The sequence below is a fragment of the Meriones unguiculatus genome, chromosome 15 (assembly GCF_030254825.1).
Source record: "Meriones unguiculatus strain TT.TT164.6M chromosome 15, Bangor_MerUng_6.1, whole genome shotgun sequence".
NCBI classification, from domain to species: domain Eukaryota; kingdom Metazoa; phylum Chordata; class Mammalia; order Rodentia; family Muridae; genus Meriones; species Meriones unguiculatus.
In genome coordinates this window covers 42,165,271-42,192,676 of record NC_083362.1, presented here as the reverse complement: position 1 = coordinate 42,192,676, position 27,406 = coordinate 42,165,271, and the positions used below count along the sequence as shown (strand labels likewise).

At 43.2% G+C, this 27,406-nt stretch overlaps 1 protein-coding gene and 1 long non-coding RNA gene across 2 annotated transcripts in view; one reads left to right on the top strand and one right to left on the bottom strand.

Annotated features, from left to right (window-relative positions):
- Positions 1–471: 471 nt before the first annotated feature.
- Positions 472–13,322, bottom strand: LOC110565241 (uncharacterized). Its single transcript, XR_002477390.2, has 4 exons — positions 13,193–13,322; positions 4,253–4,318; positions 1,993–2,196; positions 472–617 (listed from the first exon to the last, which is right to left on the bottom strand). It is a non-coding gene; the product is annotated as an uncharacterized LOC110565241 (long non-coding RNA).
- Positions 13,323–13,405: 83 nt separating this feature from the next.
- Dnah7 (dynein axonemal heavy chain 7) overlaps positions 13,406–27,406 on the top strand; it is a 253,456-nt gene continuing 239,455 nt past the window's right edge. Inside the window, exons 1-5 of the mRNA XM_060368356.1 lie at positions 13,406–13,524; positions 19,209–19,262; positions 20,734–20,796; positions 22,925–23,033; positions 25,087–25,234. Coding sequence (XP_060224339.1) covers positions 13,510–13,524; positions 19,209–19,262; positions 20,734–20,796; positions 22,925–23,033; positions 25,087–25,234 — 389 coding nt within the window. The 5' untranslated portion in view covers positions 13,406–13,509. The remainder of the gene's footprint in view (positions 13,525–19,208; positions 19,263–20,733; positions 20,797–22,924; positions 23,034–25,086; positions 25,235–27,406) is intronic.

Sequence of the window (27,406 nt, the reverse complement as noted above, 5' to 3'; positions counted from 1 at the left end):
CGAAAAGCTGAGCAGAAGTTAGAGATTTCTCCTGTACGTCTTCTGTTTCTTTCCTCACACGTGCACAACCCCCTGCAGTACCATATTTTGGACAATTCATGAGCCTGCATGGACACATTATTATCATCCCAAGCCCCTGAATGGTATTATTTTAGTTGATATTTCTTAAATACTATTTGCTCTTGCTAAATTGAGGTTTGCAGAATATCACAATGGAAAATAACGTTCCCATAGACTGGCAAATGTATATGGACACTTATCCACAATTACAGTAGGAAACCAGGCGGTTATAAACTGATGTTCATTCTGTAAGGTTAAGGGAGTAAGCATTTAATAAACATAAGCTATTTCTTAGCTCCACTGAAAACGGGACACCACCGAGAGCTCACTTCTGCTTATTGCTTATACTAATAACTCTAATGGCTCAATCCAGAAACAGACCTTCCGTTCTGAGAAGACAATTAATTTCACTGAAGTCATTATTCTTCAAAATACAGAACTGGGATGTTTTATTGGTTCATTTAAACATGTGAAACTACACTGGTAAGTTTGGCAGTCACAAATGCCTAGAGTGGTCAGAAAGGACTTCATGGAAGAGATAATCTTTCAACTGGGACCTAAAAAACAAGTAAACATTGAAATTATATATATATATATATATATATATATATATATATATATATACATTTAAATACATATATGAAAAGTAGATTAGCATTCATGCAAAGTTTAACAGTAGATGAGAAGACGCTGCTGTATGAATTCTTATTAAATAACAGACCATTTTGGTAGATGTTTGAGCAGAAAGCTCAACTGAAGGAATATCACTAAAGCAGGTGTGATAAAAATACACAGAAAGAAAGAAATTGAGGGGAAGGAAAGTTTGCCAAAGGTGGAGACCACAGTCTCACTGGAGGTTCCATGATGACCAGTTCAATCTGCACTGGGAAAAGCTTGTGTGAGCTATGGCTGTGTTGGTAAGAAGGACTGGATTCTGGATTCAATTATTATTGTGTGGACCAGGGACAAAAAGACACTGCAAGCTCCTATGGTTACCTAGGTGCTTATGACCCAGTAGGACTAAGCAAGGAGGGGTGATCTTTAAGGAAAGATCACTAATGCTGGACTGGGATTCTAGGACAGAGAGAAAACAAAGGTGCTCTCAAGATACTGCACTTAGAAGACTGTAAGTAACATTTCAAAGAAAAAAATAAAAGGAAAAAAGAACACTTTTGGGCTTATAGTTTTGAAGAGCAAGGCAATGAAAGGGAACAGCCATGAAGGCAAGTGGGCACCAGAGACCGCTGTTCAAAGATGAGAGAGTAAGTATGGCATTGGGAGCTCTAGCGTGGAGGTGGCAAGCGGAGCTTCCAAAGCAGATGAGCCTTCTGTGTGTGAACGGAGGGAGAGAGCCTGCCAGCAGGGAAGTTGGGAGTATCAGTGAATGTCTGGGGATGGAAAAAGTGACACGAAACAAAATTTCAGGGAGTGAAGGGAACAAGACAAAATAGTTACCAAAGAAGGAGGTAAGGATTGGATCTGCTGACAGCAGTAATAAAATTCTGAAGTCAGATAAAAAACAAAAACAAAACAAAAAATAAAACAGAAGAAGAAGAGGAGGAGGAAGAGTAGGAATAAGAAGCAGAAGCAGCAGCAGAAGAAGAGGAAGAAGAATAGGAAGAAGAAGAAGGAGGAGGAGCAGGAGGAGGAGGAGGAGGAGGAGAAGAAGAAAGAAGAAGAAGAAGAAGAAGAAGAAGAAGAAGAAGAAGAAGAAGAAGAAGAAGAAGAAGAAGAAGAAGCAGCAGCAGCAGCATCGGTGGCTGGAGGTCATTAGTGACACAGGCCATGTATATAGACTATGGAGAGGGAAGTCAGGTGTCAGAGGGTTTTCAGAGACTGTGCTAAGGGAGTGAGTTTTGGGTAAAGACCACCTGTTTGGGGACCTGGGAGAAGCAAATGGGTATATGTATTGATTTGGAGACTGCCACTTACGCATGTATTTTGCAGCTAAGAGAGTCTTCCATCATTCACTGGAGGCAGACGGGGAGTCGGTTTCCACATTCTTTTCTACATCTTCTTTTTTGGTATGTCCTTTTTCTGGCTTTTTTTTTTTTTCCATCCCTGGCATGGGTACCAGAGGAAACCAGACGAACAGAAGCCTGCCATCGTATGCCTTTCAGCTCTTTTCTCTTAAGACTTTATAATTAGAAGGAAAAGGGTAATTTTCGTATGGTGCCAACAACAACAAAATATTCAAACTGCATCTGTGTACTTACTCCAACAAGTTTTATTGTTGAACATCATGTAGCAGAGAACTGGCATGGAAATACACTCAAGTGTGCATTTGGTGCCTACTTCATATCGGACCCAGTAAAATGTGTTAAATGAAACACTGCAAAATAGAACATGATTTTCTTCCTGGTTGCTGAGATATACAGATGAAGTGGCTAAGTAGGAATTCCGAGCATGTTTTCCCAGATGACTGGACTGTGAGAAGCTATGAGTGTTAGAGAGATGAGTTCAGTTAGAATCCACTAGGGAGTAGAGAACTGGTCTGCACTGGCCCTCTATGGAGATGGGAAGTAGAATTTACGTCTGTACAAGCAAAAGAGCAGGTATTTCTTTCAAAGACAACCCCTCTCCTTGCCTGCCTTTCGGTTGCCTCCCTCCTGTCTCCTTCCCAAGGCCATATTTAAACAAAGTTGGCAGTGTACCATCTAGGGTCTTGGGGAAGGCCATCATGGGAATAAATGGCATGGAGCCTAGGGCAACATAATTTTGACCGTGTCTATAGTTTTACAAGAGAGCCTTGCAAATGTGACCCAGGTCACATTCTGTAGTTAACACCAGCACTTGACATAACTTTAAAGCACATAACATACAAACATATGATTTATAGGTACTGTGTAAGACACGGAGAACTGCAGTGCCCACTCTGCACTCGAAACTAAGTGGGGCACATCTTACATTGTGGGTTGAGGCCCACAGTTCTGAAGGGGTGCAACCCCACGGTTGGGAGACAAAGGTGGCTACGAAGAGATTCAGAGTTACTTGCTGATATTCACCAACCGACAGACACTGAGGCTCCAATTCTAGGGAGCAGGCTCTGTTCTCCTGCCTCTGGAGATAGCAAGGATACCCCACCTTAGGTTCCCAGAAACATCTCAATGCTGGAACTTATGGGATGAAATATTTATAGCATTAACTTATAAAATTACCTACAAGGTCAAGCAAAGTACTTGGCAGGCTGGGAATGGCTGGCTAGGATCACACTCAACCTTTGATTGGGGGCGGGGGGGGCGGAGAAGAACGTCTGCAGAATGTTCTTTGGAAAGATTACCAGGGTAAATAAAGAGAAAGTTTTTAGTTGCCCCAAGCAATCACGAAAACACTACATATCTATGTGATTACCAGGCAAAGTTGAAAAGCATTTTATTGGGCAAATAAAGCCAGCGTGATCTCTGTGCCAATGGCCTTTAAGCCACCTGACAGACAAGAATGTGGTGAGGTACAATGCATCCAGGCATCCACAGACACCAGTCTCCAGAAGCTTTGGGTGATTTGAATTACAATGTGCAAACCGCAGGTTCCCAGGGAGGAAGGACCGATAGGTATACAAGAAAAAACTGGCCAGTTTGTGTGCTTTCTGCTTAGTATGGCTGGAGAGGAAAGCTACTTACGGTATGGCCGGAGAGCACAGCCTATAATCACCAGATACAATGGAACTCATTCATAAAAATCCTGGTCTGGCAAAGGAGTCGGTTGGCTTTCTAAACATGCTGTTTGCTCCAGTCTTAATGCATGTCTGTGTTTCCTGGTGACTTGCAAAATTATCAGAATTTTAAATAGTCCGCGTGTTAAAAGTTCCATGTTAAAAGTGAGTGCTAGCTAAAACAAGTTTCTCTAGCCAATTTGCAAGTGACTATATCTCCCCCTAGTGTTCGAAGAGAACAGTGCGGCCCCTGGCATTTGTCTGGTTGTGATTAGAAGGTCAAGTGTGGTTGAAAAAAAAAAAAGGAACATGGCAGTTTGTTTTCCTAGGAATTATTCCACACATATTTCAGTGTTTTCCTGAACAAATACCGCATGCATGAATTGCCAACCTCATTTTTTCGGGGTTCTTTTAAATCTAATCTATCTGCTGTAACTTTGACTTTGTACTTGCATAACTTTGTTAAGGAGTTGAAAAATGTGTGATTTTTAAGGTTTCCAGAAAGAGAAAACAAGAGCCCAGGGTTTGCCCTCAAATTACCTTTGTCTCTTCCAGGATGAAACCATCTCAGCAGCGAAAGGAAATAGTAACAGCAAAGCATCCAAACTGTGGGGGAGAGGTCAAGGTTGTAAGTGCAGCTGAACTTGATACTTAGGGAACCAAAATATAAATCCAATTCCTCTTCCATGACAACCCCTCCCTTGATGGCATCACTTGTCTCCATGGCTTTAGTTATCATCTGTGAATGAACTTGCAATCTAAACTCTGACTAGTAACACACCCAGTGTCATGTGGCTTATTCCATCCTCCTCCCCCGCACACACACACACACACACACACACACACACACACACACACACATCTTTCTTGGTTATCTAACATTCATCTTAAACTCCAACATATTTAACTTAATTTTTCTTCTTCTTATTTATTACAATTTATTTACTTTGTATCCCAGCTGTAGCCCCTACCCTCATCCCCTCCCAATCCCACCTCCTTCCCACTCTCCTCCCCCACCCCTCCCATGTTCCTCCTTGAGTCCACTGATAGAGGAGGGCCTACTCCCCTTCCATCTGACCCCAGCCTATCAGGTCTCATCAGGGCCGCCTGGATCCTCTTTCTCTGCGGCAAGGTAAGGCTGCCTCACCAGGGGGATGTGATCAAAGAGCAGGCAACGTAGTTCATGCCAGAGATTGCCCCTGCTCCCCTATCCAGGCGACCCCCATGGAGACTGAGCTGCCCATGGGCTACATCTGTACAGAGGGTTTAGGTCCTCTCATGCATAGACCTTGTTTGGAGTATCAGTCTTCAGAACTCTATGTCCAGATATTTTGGTTCAGTTGCTTTCCTTGTGGAGCTCCTGTCCCCTCCAGGTCTTTCTATCTCCCCCTTCTTTCATAAGATTCTCTGCACTCTGCCCAAACTTTGGCTATGAGTCTCAGCATCTGCTTTGATACCCTGCTGGGTAGAGTCTTTCAGAGGGCCTCTGTGGTAGGCTCCTATCCTGTTCCTTGTCTTCTCCACTTCCTGTTTGCCCTTCTGAATAAGGATTAAACGTTTAATCGATTAGTAAATCAAACGTATACTCATAGCTGTACCCAAGCGAAGCTCTGAGAAGCTGAGGGAATGCTACAGAGCACAGGTAACGGGTGCGAAGCAACACTTCTCCATCCCTCAAGGGGCCCAGGAGTGCAACGTTTTTGATCTAAAAGTCACTTTAAGAAATATGCTGATTCTGGCTATTGTGACTAAAGCTGCTTGAACATGGCTGAGCAAGTGTCCTTGTTGTATGGTAGAACATCTTTTGGTTATATGCCCAGGAGTTTTTATATCTGGGTCTTGAGGTAAAACTATTCCCAGTTTTCTGAGAAAGCACCAGATTGATTTCCAAAGTGGTTGTACAAGTTTACGTTCCCACCAGCAATGGAGGAGGGTTTCCCTTTCTCCACATCCTCTCCAGCATGTGCTTGAGTCAAGTGTCACTTGAGTTTTTGATTTTAGCCATTCTGAGGGGTGTAAGATGGAACCTCAGAGTTGGTTTGATTTGCATTTCCTTGATGGCTAACAATGCTGAGCATTTCTTTAAATGTTTCTCTGCCATTCAATATTCCTCTGTTGAAATTTCTCTGGTTAGCTCTGTAACTGATTTTTTAATTGGATTACTTGGTTTGTTGGTATCTAATTTCTTGAGTTCTTTATATATTTTAGCCCTCTGTTGAATGTAGGGTTTGTAAAGATCTTTTCCCAGTCTGTAGGCTGTCGTTTTGTTCTGTTGACAGTGTCCTTTGTTTTACAGAAGTTTTTCAGATTCAGGAGGTCCATTTATTAATTGTTGATCTTAGAGCCAGAATCTGGAAACAACCCAGATGTCCCTCAGCCGAAGAATGGAGACAGAAATTGTGAATTTACACAATGGAATACTACTCAGCAATTAAAAACAAGGAAATGGAATTTGCAGGCAAATGGATGGAACTAGGAAAGATCATCCTGAGTGAGGTAATCCAGAACCAGGAAGACACACATGGTATATACTCACTTATAAGTGGATATTAGCCATATAATACAGAATAACCATACTACAATCCACAGACCTAAATAACTGAAATAACTAGGAGGACCCTAGGGAGGTTGCTTAATTCTCACTCAGAAGGGCAAATGGAATAGACACCAGAAGTGGTTGAAGAAAGGACAAAGGACAGGAGCCTACCATAGATGTCTGAAAGACTCCACCCAGCAGGGGATGGAAGCAGATGCTAAGACTCTCAGCCAAACTTTGAGCAGAGCACTGAGAGTCTTATGGAAGAGTTGGGGGACAGAAGGACCCGGACGGGACAGGAGCTCCACTAGGAGACCAACAGACACAGTAAATCTGAGCCCAAAAGGTCATGCAGAGACTGATGCACCAACCTAGGACCATGCATGGAGAGAACCTAGACCCTCTGCTCAGAGGTAGCTGATAGGCATCTTAGTCTCCATGTGGGTTTCCTAGTAAGGGGAGCAGGGGCTGTCTTTGACATGGATTCTGATGCTGGATATCTGATTGCTTCCCTCTGGTGGGGAGGCCTTGCCAGACCACAGAGGAAGAGGGGAAGAGGATTCAAGCAGTCAGATGAGACTTGATGGGCTAGGGTCAGGTGATAGAGAGTAGGGCTTCCTCTTTCTGAGGACTAGGAGAGGGAGATGGAGGGTGGGACAGGGAGGAGATGAGGGAGGGGGTTACAATTGGGATGTAAAGTGATTATAAAAAAATAAAAAAAAAAAAGAAAGAAAAGAAGTTGATGCCTGTCAGGATTCTGAGGTGGCCTTAGCCTGAAAGGCAAGGAGAAGGGATTACTTTCTTTCATGTCAGTGCTCAGTCTGTGGCGTCTCAACAACGAAGAGAATTACTGTGGGAACACAGCTCCGTGTGCCGCATTCCTCCTGCTTGACAGAGTGCAGAAGAACCGTCAGCACAAAGGCGTGTCTTTTACCGAATTTCATTAAATGGTTTTCTTTCCAGAATTCTGGCAAGGTGCCTGGCCAAAGACAGATTTAGAAGCAGGATCCTGCAAACGAGATGTTGGCCAGGGAAACAGTATGAATGGAGGGCCTCAGAACCAATTTGGGAAGTCACAGCGGTGTGATTTCTGCTTTGACAACAAGGCCTGTGGGTCTGGAGTACACGGCCTGAAAGCAAGGACTTCAGAATGCTTATTGACAGGAAATTGTGCACTGCGAATGGCTGGTAATCTTGGGATTTTCTCTGTCTATCGTGGTTGCTGTTAATACCCAGATGCCCACTGGCCTACTCAGGTGGGCTGTGACCATCCACTGAGTTGTCCGAAGACCTGGTGCTTGAAGGTCAGATGTTAACCTGGCCACACCTTCCTTTCTCCCACTGGTAGTCTGTGGCATAAGCCTACAAGGTCATTTCCTCTCCCTCTTCTCATACTCTTATCTTCTAAACGCTCTTAATATTTCTATGTGTGTGATCCAAATTGCTATGCTCCTTGGCTTTCCTTTCCAACCTTCTTGCTGCGCTTTTGGGGCACGGAACAAACAGCTACTGCATCTTCACCCCATCCTCAGACCCTCCTCCTTCCTCCAGGCCCTGGCTCTTCCTGAAATTCGTTTCCACTCTCCAGACATGGGATCTGCAGCAATTATGTCCTAGCTGCTACACGAGGCAGGTAGCTTTAGAGCCGATTTCATCAGTGAAGACCCTTTGGAGTTGTCAGCTTTTAATTTTTGGTTTCAACTAAAACTCCAGAGAAACTTAGGAGAAACAGGCAGGGTGACTGAGCCATCCTGGTGCTCTTGGAAGGTTATGACAGTAAAGTTGTTTCATGAACATATTTGACTGGCTGAGTGTGGCGGTGAACTCTTTTAATCCTGACACTTGAGAATTAGATGCAGGTAGATCTCTGTGACTAGGAGGCCAGCCTGGTCACAGGTCAGCTAGGGCTACACAGTGAGAGCCTATCTCAAAAGGAAAAAAAAAAAGTGCTGGGAAGGGTGTAGAACCCTTATGTAGCACTGGTAGAAACTTAAATTATTATAGTTACAGGAATCAACCTAGGTACAACAGATGAATGGATGAAGAAAACGTGATATGCGGAATATTATTCAGCCACAAAGAAGAACGAAATTGTGCCATTTGCAAAAGGAAAAAAATAGGTGCAACTGGAGATCACCACGTCGAGTAAAACAAAGACTCAGAAACACAAATATCAAATGTTTTCTCTCACGCAGAAGAAAAAAGTTCCATGAAATTAGGAGGAATATTCAGCAGGAAGAAAAAAACCCGAGAAATTGTGGAGAAAATACAAGTAAAATATTTGCATATATGTATGAAAAGGTTATAATGAGCTCATAATTTTGTACAATTAATATATACTAAAAATAAATTATTATTTTTTTAAATGGAACTGAGAATGCCCAAAAGCATGCCGTCCATCATCTTTCTGCCCCTGAGATGAGCAAACTCAGGAATGTGCCCAACCCTAAAGTTCCTACCTCTGTAAAAATGTATATCACAAATAAAATTTCCAACCCTCCTTTGTTCAGGAAAGCATTGCATTCACAATGTTTCTAGTGTCTCCATACCCTTTGTAGCCGCTGCCTCTTTCTAAACTGTTTCACCTTCTGGTTGGTGTGTTTTTGGTTTTGTACTCACGGAGATGTGAACCCATTTTGTTTAGTTGCATACCATTTTCTAGCACCAGTTCTTACCAAATGTGGTAAGATTCTCAAATCTTCTCTGTCTCCTGTTTCATTCACTGAAGACTTGCTCAGTGTTCCTTCCCTCTCTGCTTTCTACTATTCGTAAGAATGGCTGTGACATTAGTTTTGAATTTCCAAGGCTGAAGTCCTTTCCTCAGATACCTATTTCCAAGACCAGACAGGGATGTGCTACATTTCTGCAACCAAAGAAGTCGGTGGTTGACTCTTGACCTTTGGCCTTTGGGAATTACTTCTTCCTAGGGAGCCATCCTCCATGAGGCTCCACACCCTCCCCAACCCCAACTTAACATTCCTTTCTTGCACTGAACAGCCCCTTCTTCCTCTATTGACTTCGAATTCTGAGACTCTCCAGCTCATCTTCCCTCATCAGACTCTTTCATGTTTTTCTCCATTGTCCTATTGTGGTCCCAGCCATTGCAGGATGCCTTTGTGAATCCAAAGCCTGTGTGCTGAGCACTTTGGAAAGTAGCTCAGGCTGCTAGCGGTTGCCTCCATCGCTAATTGGAGGCTTTGCTCACGGTGGGTGGGTAAGGCTCTCATCTCTTCCATTCCCTCTTCTTTCCTGTCAGCTACTTATTTCAAACCTTCCTTTTCCTCCACTTTTTCTTCATTCTTCCCTTCCTACTTTTCCTATTGCCTTAGAACAAGTGGTGGCATGCTTTATCACAGGAAAACAAAAATAATTTTTTCCAATAACTACACACTCAAACTCACATTGATGCATCTCCAGCTTCTCTCCCCCACCTTCCCCATACAGTGAAGGTGTCCTTTCCAGGGTGTCTTTATTTGGAGTTAGTGTTACCTCCTTTCATCTATTTCTCTTGATTTTGTTCCCTTTGCACTTGTATTTAAATACAAGTAAAACTCTCCTGTTTAAAACAGCCTAGTTCTTGTTTGGCCGATGTGCTGAGCCCTCGTCTTTGTAAGATGTTTTGAATATTTGCCGCATGTTGTCCACTGTGGGCTCCCATCTGCATCCTCCCGGTGCTGCTGTCTCCCACTGCACCACGTGGAAGCATCGGACTACTCTGGAATCACTTCCAGAAGCTTTTGATAGCGTTTATCGTATTTCCGAAAAATATCGTTTGCCTTGGTTTTCATTATTCTATAGTCTATTTATTTATTTAATCTCTGGTCACTTTATCTGAGTTCTATTTCTAAGGTTCCCCATCTGTCCAGCTTTTTAACTATCGATGTTTTGTATTTGGTATATATATATATATATATATATATATACATATATATATATATATATTTCCATTTGCTTTTGTTCGAACTCTTGCATTGGAGCTCAGGGATTTGAACTCATCTTTGTATTAGTCTCAAATCTAGTCTCACTTCTGTAGTTCTTTTCTGAACTTGGAACAGTATGCACAAATCTACTGGGGATATAGACACTCCCATGTCCTAAAGCGCTCTCATGGGTCACGTGCCCTGCGCTTGATTCTTCACTTTCTCTTTAAAGCCTATTTACTCCCGTCTTTTCTCTATGGAATGAGAATGATGCTGCCATCCGCCGGTATCAGAAGCAGCCCGCGATTTTCAGCCTACCTCTTCCTGTTAAACATCTGCGTCATACCGAAACATCTTTTGAGAATCTCTGATTCTGTCCGCTCTGCTCCGTTCTCCACCTCCGTCACATTGGAGCTCCAGTTCCACCCTGGTCTCACACTGAATTCTTGAAATAGCCTCCTCACAGGCAGCCCTTGTAGCATGCTGTCCTCCTGCCCCTCTGCTGCATAAGAGCTAGGGTGTCCTTCTAAAACGCGAGTGTGATCTGGTCATCGTTGTTTGTTCCTTCTCCTCCCTCCTTGCTTTCTTTCTTTCTTCCTCATCCTGCTCTTCTCTCTCCTTCTTACCTCTTTGTGGTGGGCTCTTTTACTTAAATATGAAGCCTGCAGTTTGTGGTGCTGTTTGGAGAAGTGTAGAAGAAGAAGGTCACAGAAGTCAGGCTTTTAGAGTTTAAAGACTCATACCATTTCCAGTTTACTTTCTCAGCTTCCTCCTCTATCCTCTCTTCTCCCCTCCTCTCTTATTTTTCTCTTCCCTGTTCCTTCTCTTCTCCCTTACCTTCTTCCTTCCCCTTTTTTTCTCTTGTTTTTCTCTTCCACTTCCTCCTCTTCTTCCCTTTTCTCTTTTTTTCCCTTTACTTTTTCTTTTATTTTAAGGACATTTAGAGGAAATATTTAAAGTAATATACATATTAGTTTATATGTATTATAAATTAGCCAGTTAATAGTGTTTCCGTGCAGAGTTTGTTAGGATTAAATCTCTTCAATGACAGTGTAACCACCACCGCCGTGATCCATTTGCAAGGCCTTTTTTTGTTTTTCTTCATCTTGTAAGAGTGAAATTTTGTACACAACAAACAAAAATGTTTTATTCTCAGCCACTGGCACTCACCATTCTACTTTCTGTCTTTCTAAATTTCCCTGCTCCCTGCGCTCCATGTGGTTTGGAATGACACGGTGTCGGCCCCTTTGTGAGGGCTACTTTTTGTCAGCAGACTGTCGTCACAGTTCATTTGTGTTGTAGTATGTGCTGTAGTATTTAATTTCATCTCTTCCTCCATTTATACACGTGTGGGTTGCTTTCGCTTTGCTATGGAGAGCCCTCACATGTGTACACATATTTGCTTGTGTCCTAGCTGCTCATTATTTGACGTATATATTCAGAAGTAGAATGTTCACGTCACATGGTGATTCTCCTTTTTTGAGTTACCATCAAGCATTTTTTTTTTCTTAGTAAGTACACCAGTTCACACAGCCCTATAGTGCGAAGGGTCTGGTTTCTCTCTGTGTCCTTGCGAGTACTTGTTAATATTCTGAGCATAACTCTCTTACCTAGTATATTGCCATTTACTCTTCTGATGATTTTATTGTTGCACAGAATATTTACACTTAGGTCGAGGTGAGTTTGTTTGTCTGCTTTTGTTATTTCAGGCACCAGCTCTAATAAGTCATGGCAAAATGTAGAGCCAGTGAAATAGCTCAGTGGGTAAGGACATTTGCTGTCAAATCTCAGGACCTGAGTGTGATCCTTGGAACACGCATGGTGGAAACCAAGCAGGATTACTTCCACAGGTTGTCCTCTGACCTCTATGCGCCTCCTCAGGAAAACAAACACATAAAAACGAAATAAAATGAAATGCCACAGAGCCTCACCTCTGTTTCATTAAAGATTTTCAAAGTTTTAGCTCTTACATTTGGGCAATCCACGTGAGTTAATTTTTATATGTGACACTAATTGTCTACTCCATGTCTGTGTGTGTGGATATCTAGTTTTCTCAGCCTCATTTGTTGAAAAGACATTGCCCTCATTACTGTAGCTTTGTACTAAAATTTAAAATCAGAAATACGAGGCTTCCAAATATGTCCACTTTAAAAAAGATACATTGCTTTGGCCATTTGAGATCCCGTAAGATGACACATGAATTTTAGGTTAGGAGCCTGCCATTTCTCAAGAGAAAACTTCGCCGCTGGGTATGGTGCCCTAAGTCTGTAATTCCAGCACTTGGCGTTCAGCCACAGAAAGACTGAGAGTCTGTGGCCAGCCTGAGATATCCAGCAAACTATCTCAAAACTAAAACAAAACAAACAAAACTAAACTAAACAAAAACTTCTCCGTGGGAGGCAGTTTCTCTTGAAGTCTAAACTCCTCACCACATTTTATCAGGTCTTTAAAATAGAGCTGTCATTTATCTTTTCACCTTCATCTCCGGCCTCTAATTCTCTTTACCCCGTTCCTCAACGTGTTGGAATCCCCCCCCCCCCCCCTTCTAATAGCCTCAGGTTTTTCCATATGATCCCTCTGCCTGGGTCATTTCTCGTAAGGCCTTGTCTCCCCCTCCTTCACACTTCAGCTTCCACATCCCTTCCAACATCTAAGAGAAGAAAGTAGAGCTGTGACTCACGACCCTGCTTTGCTAATTGCGAACGCTTGCTGGCCGCTCTCCGAAGCCCGTGCCCGAGGTCTTGTCTAGCACAGCATCATTCCTTCATCTGGTCAGTCACAAGTGGATTGAAATGAATCTCTAAAGGCTCATTTTCTAGGGTGTTGGAGGAGTCGGCAGAACTGAACGCCGAGGCACCTGGATAATGAATCCATTTACAGGCTTCAGTCTTAAGTGCTTCTTACTACTCTGTTTGCCTACATTAGCAATGAAATCTGCATAAACAGCTAAGTGAGGGCTTACGGCAGAGGACCACGCCTACTCACACCGGGCCGAAAGGGGCAGAAGTCTGAAAACTTAGTTACCGAAGGGTCTTCTTCCTCACTGCTGCCTGCCACCGCTCTCAGAGAGACTGGACACCACTTAGGTCCCGGAAAGCCACCCTACTGGACCGCCCACAAAGTTCTGGACGGGATCAGGCAGCTACAGATGACCGGAAGTGAAACTTGCCAGCTTGTTGCCTAGCAACGACTGAGGACGGGACGCTAGAGCTCCCAGCTCAGAGAGAGAGGGCCGACCCCGAGTTAGCTGTCCAGCCGCAGCAGGCACCTCTCGTCCCCGGATCCGGGGTCCTGCAGCAGCGATCCAGGCCGGCCCTGCGTGGCCGCAGGGCCTCGCAACCATGAGCGGCGAGCAGGTGAGAGCGGGGCGCCGGGGTCGCGGGTGGCCCCCAGGAGCAGCGGAGACTGCGCGCTCTCTCGGGGGCCCTCGGCTCCCCCACCACGCCGAGGGCTGAGTGTCTCCCCTGCTCCCCTCCCAATCGCTGGACCTCGCTGTGGTCCAGAGAACGGAACACAGCCCTCGGAAGGGCGCACAGCTGCGGAAACTGGCTCCACAGCGACCCCTGCTGCTCTTAGGGAGTTTGGGCGGCGGGAGGCTGGGCGCGATGTCACTGTGGACGCGCTCTACCTAGCTGGGTGATTTTTCAGCAAACCGATCATTTCCTTCCGGAGGAAGCTGAGACCAGCTGTTTACCACACCCCTCCCGCCTCAGGCTGTCCTGGGGTTCACTATGTAGGCCAGAGTGGCCTTGAACTTGCAGCAAAACCACCCTCCTCACACTGCGCCGGGACTACAGGCCACCGCGGCTTTCCCTTAGTCCTGTGTAATGAAAGATGGATGCTACAATAGCTACACCGTAAAAATAAAAAAATCATTCTTTGCCGAACTTAAGAGTTACTGTAGCAAAGAGTCGTGGTCAATGGTTTTGATGCCAGCGCAACCCAAATTAAAAAAAAAAAAAAAAAAAAAAAAAAGTTGATTTTTCAATCCGAAGATTTTACTCAGCTTTCTCATCATTTCACGATGGTTGCTTTGGTAAGTTGAGTTTGTTGTGAAAATGGCTTTAAAAGGAGACTTGGGGGTTGAGGCGATGGCTCTGTGCTTAAGAGCTTGATGTGAGGCCATGAAGCAACATAAACTCAACTCTCCATCACCCACTTCAAGGCCCATGTGATGAGCTTGCCTGTAAGCCCAGCTCTGTGAGGGACAGAGACAGGGTTGCGGGGACTTCCTGTCCATTGGCTTGGTTTCTGGTTCAGTGAGAGACCCTGTCTCAAAACAGGAAGCCAGCAAGTGATTTACTGGCCCCTGTGCATAGGCAGGAGCGCCCCCATACAAAATATGGACACACCCTACCCCCACAGGAGCGGGGTGGGGCGAGGGTGGATTTAAACCCTTATCGTGATAGTCAGGTTTGTTGCTGTGACAAAGAAGAGCAACACGACTCAAGGGGAGGAAATACTTCTTTTGGCTTATGTTTTCAGAGGTCATGGGCTCCGGGTGTTACCGCATGGCGGCCAGAAGGCAGAGAGCCCCGGGGAAGAGGCTAGAGAAAGGGCGACATGTTGAAGGCGTATCCCGAATAACCCACATCCTTCAACCAAGCACTACCCTTCACAGCCCATTCTGCCATAAACTTAATTTACTGAAGAAAAGAGCAGCCCCCTGGGCCAGTAACTTCTCAAGAGCATCACCAGCCGGTGCCGCCCCTCAACACACGAGCTTTTGGGAAAGACATGTCATATCTACACTGTAACAGCTGTAGTTATAGATTATATATTAGTGCCAGAAAATGTCAAGTCTCTAACTCGCCCAGAAACATGGAGCACGCCTGTAATCCCAGCACTTGGGGAGGCAGAGTCAGGCAGATCTCTGTGTGTTCGAGGCCACCCTGGTATCCAAAGTGAGTCCAGGACAGCCAAGGCTACACAGAGAAACCCTGTCTTGAAAAGACAAAACAACAATAACAAAAATCCCAAATAAATAATAGTTATCAAAATGCTCAAGAAAATTTTATTTCAGTGTTTTTTGAAATACATGTAATAGAGAACTAAGAAACGGGTGCTTTGAGTCATGCATGTATCAAAGTATAATTAGCAACAAGCAGTGCAAGAAGAAACTAGCAAAGAAACTCCCAAACTTCAGATACATGTAACAAAAAAGGTAAACCACCACAACAAACAGACACAAAGGCGAACACTAGACCTTGCTGTGTGATTCTTAACAAAATCAGTAATTGTTGCCAACTATAATCAAGTAGCTCATTTGCTTGATGACTAAGTAAATGTTTGGCCCAATCATAGAACCATAGTCTCTACTGTCAAAATCTAAAGGACTTCCATTAAGTGTGCAAGGGTTTTCCTGGAAAGCTGTTTTTCTTAATTCCTTCCACCTATCCAGCTAGATCTAAGAAGCAGCCACTGAATCATTACCGGAAGTCAAATTTGCTTCACCTTTATAGAGCGATCCTGGGAACCAGCGCCCCTCACCTCCCCATGACATCCAGAAGGGTTATGCTTCACCGAAGAAACCTTGCAGTCACCAAGAAGGGGCATTATTAACCCATGTGGGGCTCTTGCCGTCAGCTACACACAGTCTTCAGCAGCAGAGGGCTCTCTCCGACTGTTTTGGTTGATTTTGCAATTTTAAAACTCATCTTGATGCTTTCTTCTATGCTAATTTGAAGTACAGTTTTTCTTTTGAAAAGATGAAAGTTTTATACTTTAATCTAAAACAAATAGAATGGATTAAATTTTTGGAAGTTCCATTTTAACGTGACATTTACTTACGTATTCATCCCATTTGAAGAAGTGAGCAGGTGGCAGAAACGTATTTACTGAGGAGGTTTTAACATATTCATCTCATTAGTGGAAGGTTGAGAGGGACATGGCATTTTTCAGAGGTAGCTGTCTGGGTTTTTCTCTTAAGTTCGGTATTTAAAGAGAAATAAAAGTAGTTTGCAGTTACTCATTTTATTTTTAAAGCTATGAAAAAAAACTTTACACACTTAAAGATTCGACTGAAGAAGTTTCTGGAGTTTGAAAGTGTCGCTGCTCAGTGGTGAGGAAGGGGCTTCACAAGCTCACTGTCACTTGTGGGCAGGAGAGAGGAAACCGTGGCAGCCTCGCTGCGCCCAGCACTCTTCAAAGTCACAGAATCAGGTGACTGTCAGTCATCAGCCATTCTGCCATGCTCGTCCTCATTTCCATCTTCTTTTAAAAGTTATTATTATTATTTGTTTTTCTTTTGAGACAAGGTTTCTTTGTATAGTCCTGGCTGTCCTGGAGTCAAGGCTGACCTTGAACTCAGAGATCCACCAGCCTCTGCCTCCTGAATGCTTGGGTTAAAGGTATGTGCCACCACTGCCCAGCTTTAAAAAAATGTTTTATATGTATGAGAGTTTTCCTGTGTGTGTGTGTGTGTGAAGGTGGTCTTAGAACCCCTGGAATTAGATTCATAGACTGATGTGAGCTGCCATGTGGGTGCTGGGAACTGAGCTCAGCCCCTCTCAGCAAAAACAACAAGCTCTCCTAACCACTGAGCCATAAATGAAACCATAAACCGTTTACTGTGAGACCAATACCACAGTGACAACTCCATCAACCATAACGCAAATATGTGATACTCACATTTGAACTAACCTGTTAAATTTAGTTTTTTAAATAAGTACTTGCTATGTAGTTGAGACTGACTTTGAACTCATATAGTTCTCCTGCCTAAGCTCTCCAGGTGATGGAATGCAGGTGTATGATGTTATGTCCTATGACACTATTAACTTTGGAGAGGTTATTACCAACTTGGCAGGAAAGTTTTGTCAGTTTAATAGAAGCCTCTGGGTGCCATAGCTCACACTTGGGCTATAGAACAGGCTTTACAATATCCCTTCTAAGAGAAGTGAGTAGACGAGAACAGACCAAACCAAACCAAACAAAAACACTGAAGAGTTAGACTGTTCAGCAATTTCATTGTGGGATATAAATTTATATTAGGAGTTTCTACAAAAACAGATGGTAGGCTTTAAAAAGTAATTAAAGAATATTTAGAAAGAGCTTTTCCAGAGACCTGGGTAGGGTTCAGGAAACATGAGAGTGTGAGACAAGCTTTACTGGAGGCTCAGATTTCCACAAAACCTACTTTATTTAGGGTTCTTATACACCTTTATCTCCCTTCCAACCCCCTCAACCTTAGGTAGGAGATTAGTAGGGAAAAGAGCTGTAGTCCTCTTTTGTCTACTTCCTGCTGATCAGGGTTGATGGTTGTTGGGGACTTATCAGACTCAGTTGTCAAGATACCAGCAGTCCGGTCCAAAGGCCACGACTGAGTAGCAACACAAAGCCAGCGAAAGCTGAAAGACTCAGTTGGATTGTCTGGAGAAGCTCTCTGGAACATTTCTCTCTGCAAGGTCGTGTCAAAACACAAAGATCAGGGCAGCGATGTTGGTCCAAAAATGCAAAGTCTCACTGTGTGTTGGCCTCTGTGTATCTGCTCCCCTCAAAGTCTACCCACAGATGTTCTCAGCTGGCCAAAGTCACGCCCCTCAAATAAGAGACCAAACATCACAAGCCCTCTCACAAGCCAACCTGGGCGAAACATCACGTTCCCAGCTTGCCGCAAAATATCACATGACCAAACTGAGTCCACTTTACTTTGCTTTAGAATAAATGTTGAAAAAGTTGACTGAGTGAATCAAATTTAGCATTAATGAATAATCAGTCAGCATACTGCCATGGCCACACTCAGCTGAAGGCCAGTTAGCTTTGGGAGAGTCAGAGACACAATAGTTGTCACAGGAGCCACACTCTGGGACTGGTTAGTCCTGCAGAAGCACAGTACTTGGACATAAATATCCCAGCTCCCTTCCTCCTGGTGCTCAGCGTGTTGGGATGCCTCTTATAGGTTAATCCTGACCAGAAAGAAGTTCAAGTACTAGGTGCTCTGATTATGCCCATGCATAGAATCTATCTTCTCCATCACAGAGCAGGAAAAAGGTAAAAACAGCCTGAGGCAAACAACATAACTATCACAGCAATTACTAAACATACGTAGAAACCATTGTAAGCAAACAGTTTTTCTGTCCACAAGTTATTTGGGGGCCCAGGGCTCTGGCTCACTGATACAGTGCTTGCTTAGCACTCATGAGGCCCCTGATTCAAATTCCTTTAACTACTTTTTCCTGAGCACACAATGGAGTCCAAAGGATAACTTGCAGAAGTCTGTTCTTTCCTCTTTCCTTTCATTGTGTGTCCAAGGCTATTGAACTCAGGTCACCAGGCTCAGCAGCAGTCAAATTAACTAATTAATTAATTCTGTCAACACAACACAAGTTAGAGTGATCTAAAAAAAAAAAGGAAAAAAGGAAACCTGAGTTGAGAAAATGCCTGTATCAGATTGTGGCTTGTAGCTAAGTTTATGCGGCATTTTCTTGATCTGTGATTGATGTGAACGGGCCGGCCCACTGTGGGTGGCTCCATACCTAGGCAGGTGGTCCTGGAGTATGTAAGAAGGCAGGTTGAGTTAGCCAGGAGAAGCAGACCAGTAAGTGGTGTTCCTCTATGGTCCCTGATTCAGTTCCTGCCTTGGTTTCCCCTGGTTATGGAGTATAACCTGTAAGCCAAATAAACTTTTCCCAGCCAAGTGGCTTTGGTCAGGGTGTTTATTACAGCAGCAGAAACCCTCACCAAGACACCATCTTACCAGCCTTAAAATTTTTTCTTAATTTCAACTTTGGACTGTTTATTACTAGTGTCTGTAAGTGTGTGTGTGTGTGTGTGTGTGTGTGTGTGTGTGTGTGTGTATCTGTATGTATGTATGTATTAGTTTTGTATCCTGCAACCTTGCTGAATGAACTAACTAGTTCTGATAATTTCTTGGTGTGTTATAAGATTTTTCTATATATAAGATCATGCCATCAGTAAATCAAGTTTTAGGATATTTTGGATAATATATGCTTGACTTTATAGTAACCAGTGTTAAATTTGCCTGAGTGAATTAGATTTATCAATGATGAGTAAGCAGATATTTTTCCCCCTTTCTACACAGGATAAACAAACCAGCAAAGAAAAATCCAAGACACCAGTGAGATTCCGACCACAGGTGCCTATGGTTCTATGTCATCATTCTTCATTCTATACTGATAGTGTTGCTTAGGTTGTCTGATTTCAGATTCTGTGTTCTAGTTGATTCTATCCTGATGGGAAAATTCTGTGTGGTGCATCTCTTAGGAAAAAACACTATCTTAATAAAGTCATGGCATTAGCAATTTCTAGCATGGATGGACTGTTTGAGAAATCTGAGTCAAAGAGTTCTTCCGTGACCCAAGGAGGGATGTTAGTGTTGGCGCCAGGAAAGCAGAGCTCAGGTTACAGCTTTATGTCTGGCTTTGTGACCTCTGGGGAGAGTCATTTACTTCCCTGAACCTCCTTTGTAAGCTTAAAACTGAGAGGATTTGGTGACATCTGAGGGGTTGGCTCTTCCAGTGCCAAAGGCTGTACTACAAAGGATTTTGTAGATCTTGGCTTTTGTTCTCATTATTTTCACAATAAATTATCACTGCCTGTTGGAAAAGGCAGCCAGTAGGCATTGTTAGTGGAGGAAGTGTTGGAAAAGTTAGATTCCACTGCTGTGTAACTTACAATTCATTAATTATGTTGCATTTAATGCCATTTTAGAGGCCTGGCCCAGCACAACCATTTCCCCCCTGCCTTGCTGCCCACCCTCATATTTTCTCTCAAGCTTGCTTGTTCTTTGGCTTCCAGTTCCTGGTGCCTGTCCCGATTTCAGGAAGTGCATTTCTGTCCTTCTCTGTGGAGATCCAATTGTGCTTCAGGGTTTGGCTTCCATCAGTTTTTCTTTTGAAACTTTCCTTGACTATTCTCTTTTCTATTCTGTTCTGGATAGAAGCACATCACCTATAATGTGTGAAACAAGAGGTCATTACTTATCTGCATAACAGGCATGAAGGTGGTACAGCAGTATTTATCTAAAAATTTTAATAATACTAAATGGGCTGTTACCTAAACTGCATGGAATATGCCAAATATAATGTAATCAACATGAAATATGATCTGACCAATTTGAGGATTTACAGGGAGATCATTTACATTCTGTAGTTTGAATTATCTTCAAAAATCCAGCATACATTTTATTTGTAGATATTTTTTGGTCCAGAGCAGCCACATTTCAAGTGATTAGTAGTTACAAAGGACGAATGACAATTCTTGGGCAGTACATGTGCAAAGCACAGGCTAGAAAATAGGTCTGAAGGAGAGAGCTCAAGAAACATGTCTGCAAGATCCATTGCTTCCATAGAGCTTAGACTCAGACCTCACTGGAGATGGTGGGGCGGTGGCTCTACAGATGTGGAGGCATTTGTCGAAGTCGTGCAGGCCTGGAAGGAGCGGGGATGCTACCTGTTAGGATGCCGAAATCTCAAAAGGAAACCTCTGTCTCTCTGGCACTTAGTGAAACCTGTGGAAAGTCACCATGAGAATGCCAGCAGAATATGCTAGACAATATAAAATTTGTGTTAATGTTTTTTTTTCTTTCTTTTGCATATTTTATGCAGGAAAAACCAGCCGGCAAAGAAAAGGCCAAGCTGCCATCAAGAGTTTTACCACAGTTAACTTTGGTAATTTATCTACATAATTTCTAAAATGTTGCCATTTTTAAAGATTTATTGCATCCAAACTTAAACCAAATTAGCAGATTTCTGATTTTGTGCTCCAATTTGATTCTTCTCTGACAGAGCAATTCTCTAAGCTGTATGTATGAATAAGTGTAACTAGTAAGATCATTGTACTCATAGTTTCTTAGAGTGTACAGCATAGTCAGGGATAAATCCAAGCATTATCAAGGCAGATAAGCAGGAATGTCACTGTCAGGAAATAAGGGCTCAGAAAAGAACTCTATAACCTGCGAGGACTCTTTTCCTTCTCAGAGTCTCAGATTCTGAAAATGGGGGGATTTGTTATCTCTGTGGAGATGGACCTTTCTGTGCTAAAAAGCCGTGCTACACACAATCTCATGGATCCTTGAATGGTTGTTGTCCTATGGGAAAGACAGTAGGCATTTTAGTTAATGAAGCACGGGATCAGTTAACGTTTATTTCTCTTTCATAGCTATCTTGAATTCAGTACCATTGAATTACCTTCTTGTAGCCTCTGGAATTTAGTAGATTTAAATAGAGTTTTGGTAAAAACAGTTTTTTTTTCTTTTGAAATGAAATTATATAGATTTTTTTTTCTGGCCACAATGCAATAAAACTGAAGAATCATAAGAAAATCTTAGCAAATTACACAAATCATGGGAATTAAACAAACTGCTTTTGAACAACAAATGGATGAAGGGAAAATCAGGTAGACAATTTAAAAATTAAATGAAATTGGGAAGATAATATTCTAAAAGTGTGGGATACAGCACTGAGAAAGGTTAAACAGCAGTCAGTGTCTCCGTCAAAGTAGAAGGATGACCACTATTAAACCCATCAGTGCACCTCAACAGCTAGAACTGTGAGAACAAACTGAACCCCAAGGAGGTTAAGAAAGAATAGAGCATAACTAAATGGGATGGATACTGAAAAATCAGTTTAGAAAGATCTGAAAAACAAACATCTGGTTCCTTGAAAATATAACAACAACAACAACAAGCCTTAGCAAAGCTAGGGAAAAAAAAGAGAAGATTCAGAATAAAAAGGGAGACACCACAACTTGGCCCCACAGAAATGATGATAAGTAACTGCGTAATGATGGACTCGACAACCTGAAGGAAACCAGTAGATTCCTAGACACCCAAACCTGTAGTGAGAGCTCCAGAATTTTGGTTTCTTTAAAAATACAGAAATTTTATAAGAATGTATTCTCGCTTTGATCCCAGGTGTGGGGTTATAGGGCTGCTTCCCAGCAGCTGGCTGTCATTTGCGTCAGGCTCTAGCGGAGGCACGGTTCTGCTGCAATTGTTTGACATTAGGAGTTCTGGGAACTTTTCAGAGAGCCTCCCCCCTCACCCCAGAGGAGGGGTTGGTGGGTGTTGGCTGGTTAGGGAGGTTGGTTTAGGTTTGTTAGTAGCTGTGGTCAAAGAAATGAAAAGAAAGAAATTAGATTCAGGGATTTCCCCCAATTCCTCTTTCTCCTCTCTCCTTGTTACTCTCCTATCTAGTGTTAGGGGTGGGGAATAAAGGATGGGAAAAAGAAGAACCCACAAAGTAGCAAAGACCGGTTACATACACCCCTTACTGAGGAGACAGGGGTGGGACACTAAGTTCCAGCTGGGCTGGCTGAGGAATCCCAGCCTCCTAGTGTACAGTAGGGCGACTATAAAAAAACAAGAGTAACAGGCACATCTCAGAAAGCTAACAGAGTTTTTAAAGCTTTCTTCATAAATAATAAAATTTCCAGGCACTTTGTTTAACCTCAATGCATATTACACAAAGTCTGTAACATGGTACCCCATTGGTACCTATTAACACTTAGGATTTCGTGCTGTATTCATCAGTTAAGACAAGTTGAAAGAAGTTTTGTAGACAATGGTTGGTGCAAAGAATGAAGAGACTGTGGAGTAGACACTCTAAGTCGCTTTGGGGCTTTCTTTAATGTTTCTTGACAACGTCCAGGCAAAGGGAAATCTGCCTGGGTGATTGTGTGTCTTCCCAGACACCCTGATGTGCTTGGGGCAATGTTTGAGCAGCTGTAGAAACATCTGTGTATGCAACGAAGCATTTTCTGTATTGCTCATTAATACTTCTCAATTTTCTGCTTTAGACAGGACCTAAGCCTCAGTGGCAGCAGACTGCTCCATCATTCCATTTAAATGCCAAACAGGATCCCCAATTTCCAGAGCCCTATACTATTAAAAACGACCAGTCATATGGTAAGAACTTTGACCTTTTACATTAATGAACACGGATAGTCAATAAAGCCACAAAATCATAAAATCTAAGTGGCACCTGCTATATAGAAAATTTTCTTCTATACATTTACCATCGTAAAACAATTGTTTCCAGTTCCTGGTTATTTAAGGCCATTGTAAATGCTTTTTGTGAAACATTTATTAATTCTAATTTATTCTCTCACCATTTCGTTAGAGAGACATATGTACTTTACTTCCATTATATTCTGTTCCATTATCTTTTGCTACCCCTTTCCCTCTTTCACAGGACCCCAGCCCCTTCTTCTAGCAAGTCCCTTCTGCATTTAATTAAGGTTGTTTGCATGAGCATTGAAAAGGCAACTTCCTGGTGGCCACCACTGAGGCATGCCCTTCCTCCCCTTCAAGCAATCCTTGATCACCCAAGGTTCTGAAGGGAGAGATGGGCGTTATGAACCCTGCCCCTCTCTACAATGTTGGTGGGCCCTTTGTGTCAAAGACTGAGAACTGTTTTCCAAGAATGTCGTAAGTTGTGAGTAATATTTTCAAATTAGTCTTTAAAAAAATGTTGTTACTCGAGGGTCTGAAGAGATAACTCAGTCCGTTAAACACGAGGACCTAAGGACCTGAGTTCTCTCCCTGCATCCACCTAGGAAGCCAGGTGTGGTAGTTTGCCCTTGTAGTCTCAGTGCTGAGGTGAGACAGAGGGCTTCCTGAGGCTGGCTGACTAGCCCTCCCAGCCCAACTCCTGAGCTGCAGGTCACTGCACAGGTGTTCAGGCCTCTGCACAGGTCTGCACACATAGGTGCACATGAACAGTATTTATTTGCTTGTTTTGCATTCCGATTGTATCAACTCCTCCCATCCCACCCTCCCTCCCACTTCCCTCCTATTCTCCTCCCCTAGTCCTCAGTAAAGGGAGAGCCCTTCTCTTTTACCAAGAGTATCAAGAGAATCAAGTCTCTTCAGAACTGCCTGTATCCTCTTCCTCTGTGGTCTGGCAAAGCCAGCCTGCCCAGGGGGAGTGATCAATGAGCATGAACCAGAGTCCACGTCAGAGACAGCTCCTGGTGCTCTTACTCAGAAACCCATATGAAGACTGCGCTGCCTATGGGCTAAATCTGAGCAGGGGTTCTGGGTCCTTTCCATTCATTCTTCTTAGTTGGTGGTGCATCAGTCCTGCTGGTGCCCATGAGTCCAGATTTGTTGGCTCTGTTGGTCTCCTTGTGGAGCTCCTGTCCTTTCTGGGTCCTTCTATCCCTCCTACTCTTCTATAAGGCTCCCTGTGCTCTGCCCAAAGTTTGGCTGTGAGTCTCAGCATATGCTTCGATCCCCTGCCGGGTGGAGTCTTTCAGAGGAGAGGAGAGGCCCCAATCCTGTTCCCTCTCTTCAACTGCCTGCTGTGTCTGTTCTATTTGCCCCCCTGAATGAGAATTAAGCATCCTCCCTATGGTCCTCCTTGTTACTTAGCTTCTTTAGGCCTGTGGATTGTAGTGTGGTGATCCTGTACTATATGGCTAATATCCACTCATAAGTGAGTAGATACCATGTGTGTCTTTCCAGGTCGGGGTTACATCTGTACAACAGAACACTACTCAGCTATAAAAACAAGGACATCATGGAATTTGCAGGCAAATGGATGGATCTGGAAAAGCACACAAACATTTTCAAAACTTCTAATATATTAGCACTTATCAGATTGATTGCATTTAACATTAGTATGGTTATAAAGTCACTGTTCTTTTACATTTTTCTTGAATAGTGTAATTTTGTTGTTATCATAGTTTTAATCTTTTAAAGAGGCTTTAATACAAATATATCACTGAAAATTTTATCATTTTCAAAGCTCCACACAATTCAGCAATATTCTTAAAATAGAGGATTTTATTATGATGATTTAAATCAATAACTTTTGATAGTAAAACTATGCATTAGTATTCTTTGAGATGAGAACGTAAAGTATGGAATGCATTTCTGGATGGTGCTGCAGCATCTTTATCTAAGGACTTACGTGCTCTAGTTTATCTTTTACATGAACATCTTTTTTACGTTTTAGCTGAATACATAGAGCACTTTGGGAAAAAAGGGAAATTACTGACACAGACTGAAGACAGCCGTGCTGGACCATCGACTTCCAAGCCAAAGGTCAAATCTTCACATAAGGAGCGAGAGAACTTTAGAAGCACCCTCGTCAACGTCATTATGTGAGTTCTAGAGGCTAACCAGCATGTTACCCCAGAAAACCCCTAGGAAGTTCTCTACACATCTCTAGAGGTCGCCGCCAAGCCTTGCTACCATGACATAAGTTTGAAAATGGAGAATGGGAGAGTTTGAGTTTAGGCCTGTTGAGTGTGCCCCACTTTCAAACACCATCACTTGTAAAGGTGCCTGTGCTAATATTTGATGTCAGCCAAGTGAGCAGAGACTATCTGGGAGTTCTGGCTATTGTCATGATGGTAGGTAAAGGATGAGGTTGTCTCGTACCCTGCCCCCATGTTGTCTGTTCAAGTGCTGTGGTGACCTGTGTGATGCTGAGAGGTGTCTGAGCACAACAGATAGCCTATATTGCTTTGGGAGTCTCGTGGGAGAAGGTTTCTCATGCCTGGTGCTGGGGTTCTTGTTAGCTGCTCTTGACTACCGAAGGGAGTATTGTCAGCCCAAGTGGCATTACTTCATCTAAGATATGTAGATAGTTTTAGGAACATATAAAATAATGTGATTCCTTAAGGCTTCTTCAAATAAACTTAGTGTTATTTATCCCTCTCCCCTCCCTCTCCTTGTTTTGACCTCTCTTTCTCCTTCCTAATTTAAAAGCCCCATCCCCGCTTTCCCACTTTCCCCCTTTATAACACTTGTATCTTGCTATCCCCACCCTGGCTCTCCATGCTCCTTTTTTATCTTCCTGGTTTCTGCAGCTACCCCAGGTTATATACTCATAGCGGAAGATCTGGAGCTGGTAGCCTCAGATAAGTGAAGACTAGTGGCATTTGTCTTTCTGAGGCATTCAGGATAATGGAGATTATTAAAGGCTGGAGGAGGTTTATATGGGATCATGAAAGGACAGAAGCATCCATTATATAGGAGTAAAAAGGAGTGTTTTTTTTTCAGAGACTCTTTCCAGAACATGGGGAAATATAACAAATAACAACCATACATTTTAGATATTTTAAATCACTGAGACGAGTGGATTTCAAAAGTTGTATTCTGAAAAAAAAGTATTTGAGGCAATCCATGTCACTAAATTTAATTGTACATTGTATTAATAAATCATAATATCACCTTTTGCTTAGTAAATATATCATTATAACTTTTGCACTTTTAGTGAAAAAAACTTAGAACTAACTTAAAAAAGAAGACATAAAATTGCAACTTGTGGAGCTGGGTTTGTGACTATGAAAGCTGACCTTTATGGGCTGAGGAATTCGCCTTCCTTTTCTAGTTTGTGAGTGGGTTCAATAGGTGCTGCATTTTTGCCACATGCTCTTTCTGTGTCTACTGAGGTGACTTTTCGGCCTTTCTCCTTTATTCTGCCAATATCAACAGGTGATACATTTCACTAAAGGCTCTCCCAGGTCTCATTCAGTCACTGCGTACCTTAATCTGTACAATATTGCTGGATTTTATTTGCTTTCGGAAGGCAATTTTAAAATTATATTTATGTACAACTTAAAAATTATACTTACGTACATAACTCAGCAGCGTACCTCTAACCTAGTTTAGTGGCAAGTTCCTTGGTCTTTGGCTTTTCCAGCTCGGTAATGCAAGCCACGCACTTTGAACATTGCCTCCCCACCATTTCTGTGGTAACTGGATCTGGAAGCTTCCTCCAGCTTATCCAGAGTTCCCAGTTAACATGTGACAGCAGCAGTGGGGCATGTGTTTCTGCCCACCAGCTGCCCAGCCTGGCTTCCCCCTCCACGATGCAGCAGCCGCCCCACCCTACCCCACCCAACCCCACCCCACCCCACTCCAAGTTGCAGCACAGGACAGGCAGGAAGTACAGCAGCTAAAGAGGGCTACATCATGTGCAACCAATCTTCCAAAGTTGTAGCCTTAGTGACCCCTGCTTGAAGGACACGTGCTCTCTCCATGAGGACAGCCTCTGCTTCCCTTGCTTTTCTCTGGCTTTGAGCAGCCGGAAGCTGTTTGACAGTCTAAGGCCCGGGGACTGGTCAGCCACGGGAGATTGTGTTGCTGCAGCAGGCAGATGCAGCGGGGGCACCTGACAAAGCGGTGGGGTCCTCTTTCACCCTGTGCACACGTGTGGTCCTTGCTCACATACACATACAACCCTCTGGGCATTCAGTGTCTTCAGAGCAGCAGCTCTCAGGCCTGGTCTTCCACTTTGTGTCCTTTGCTCAGGCCATCTTGCTTGG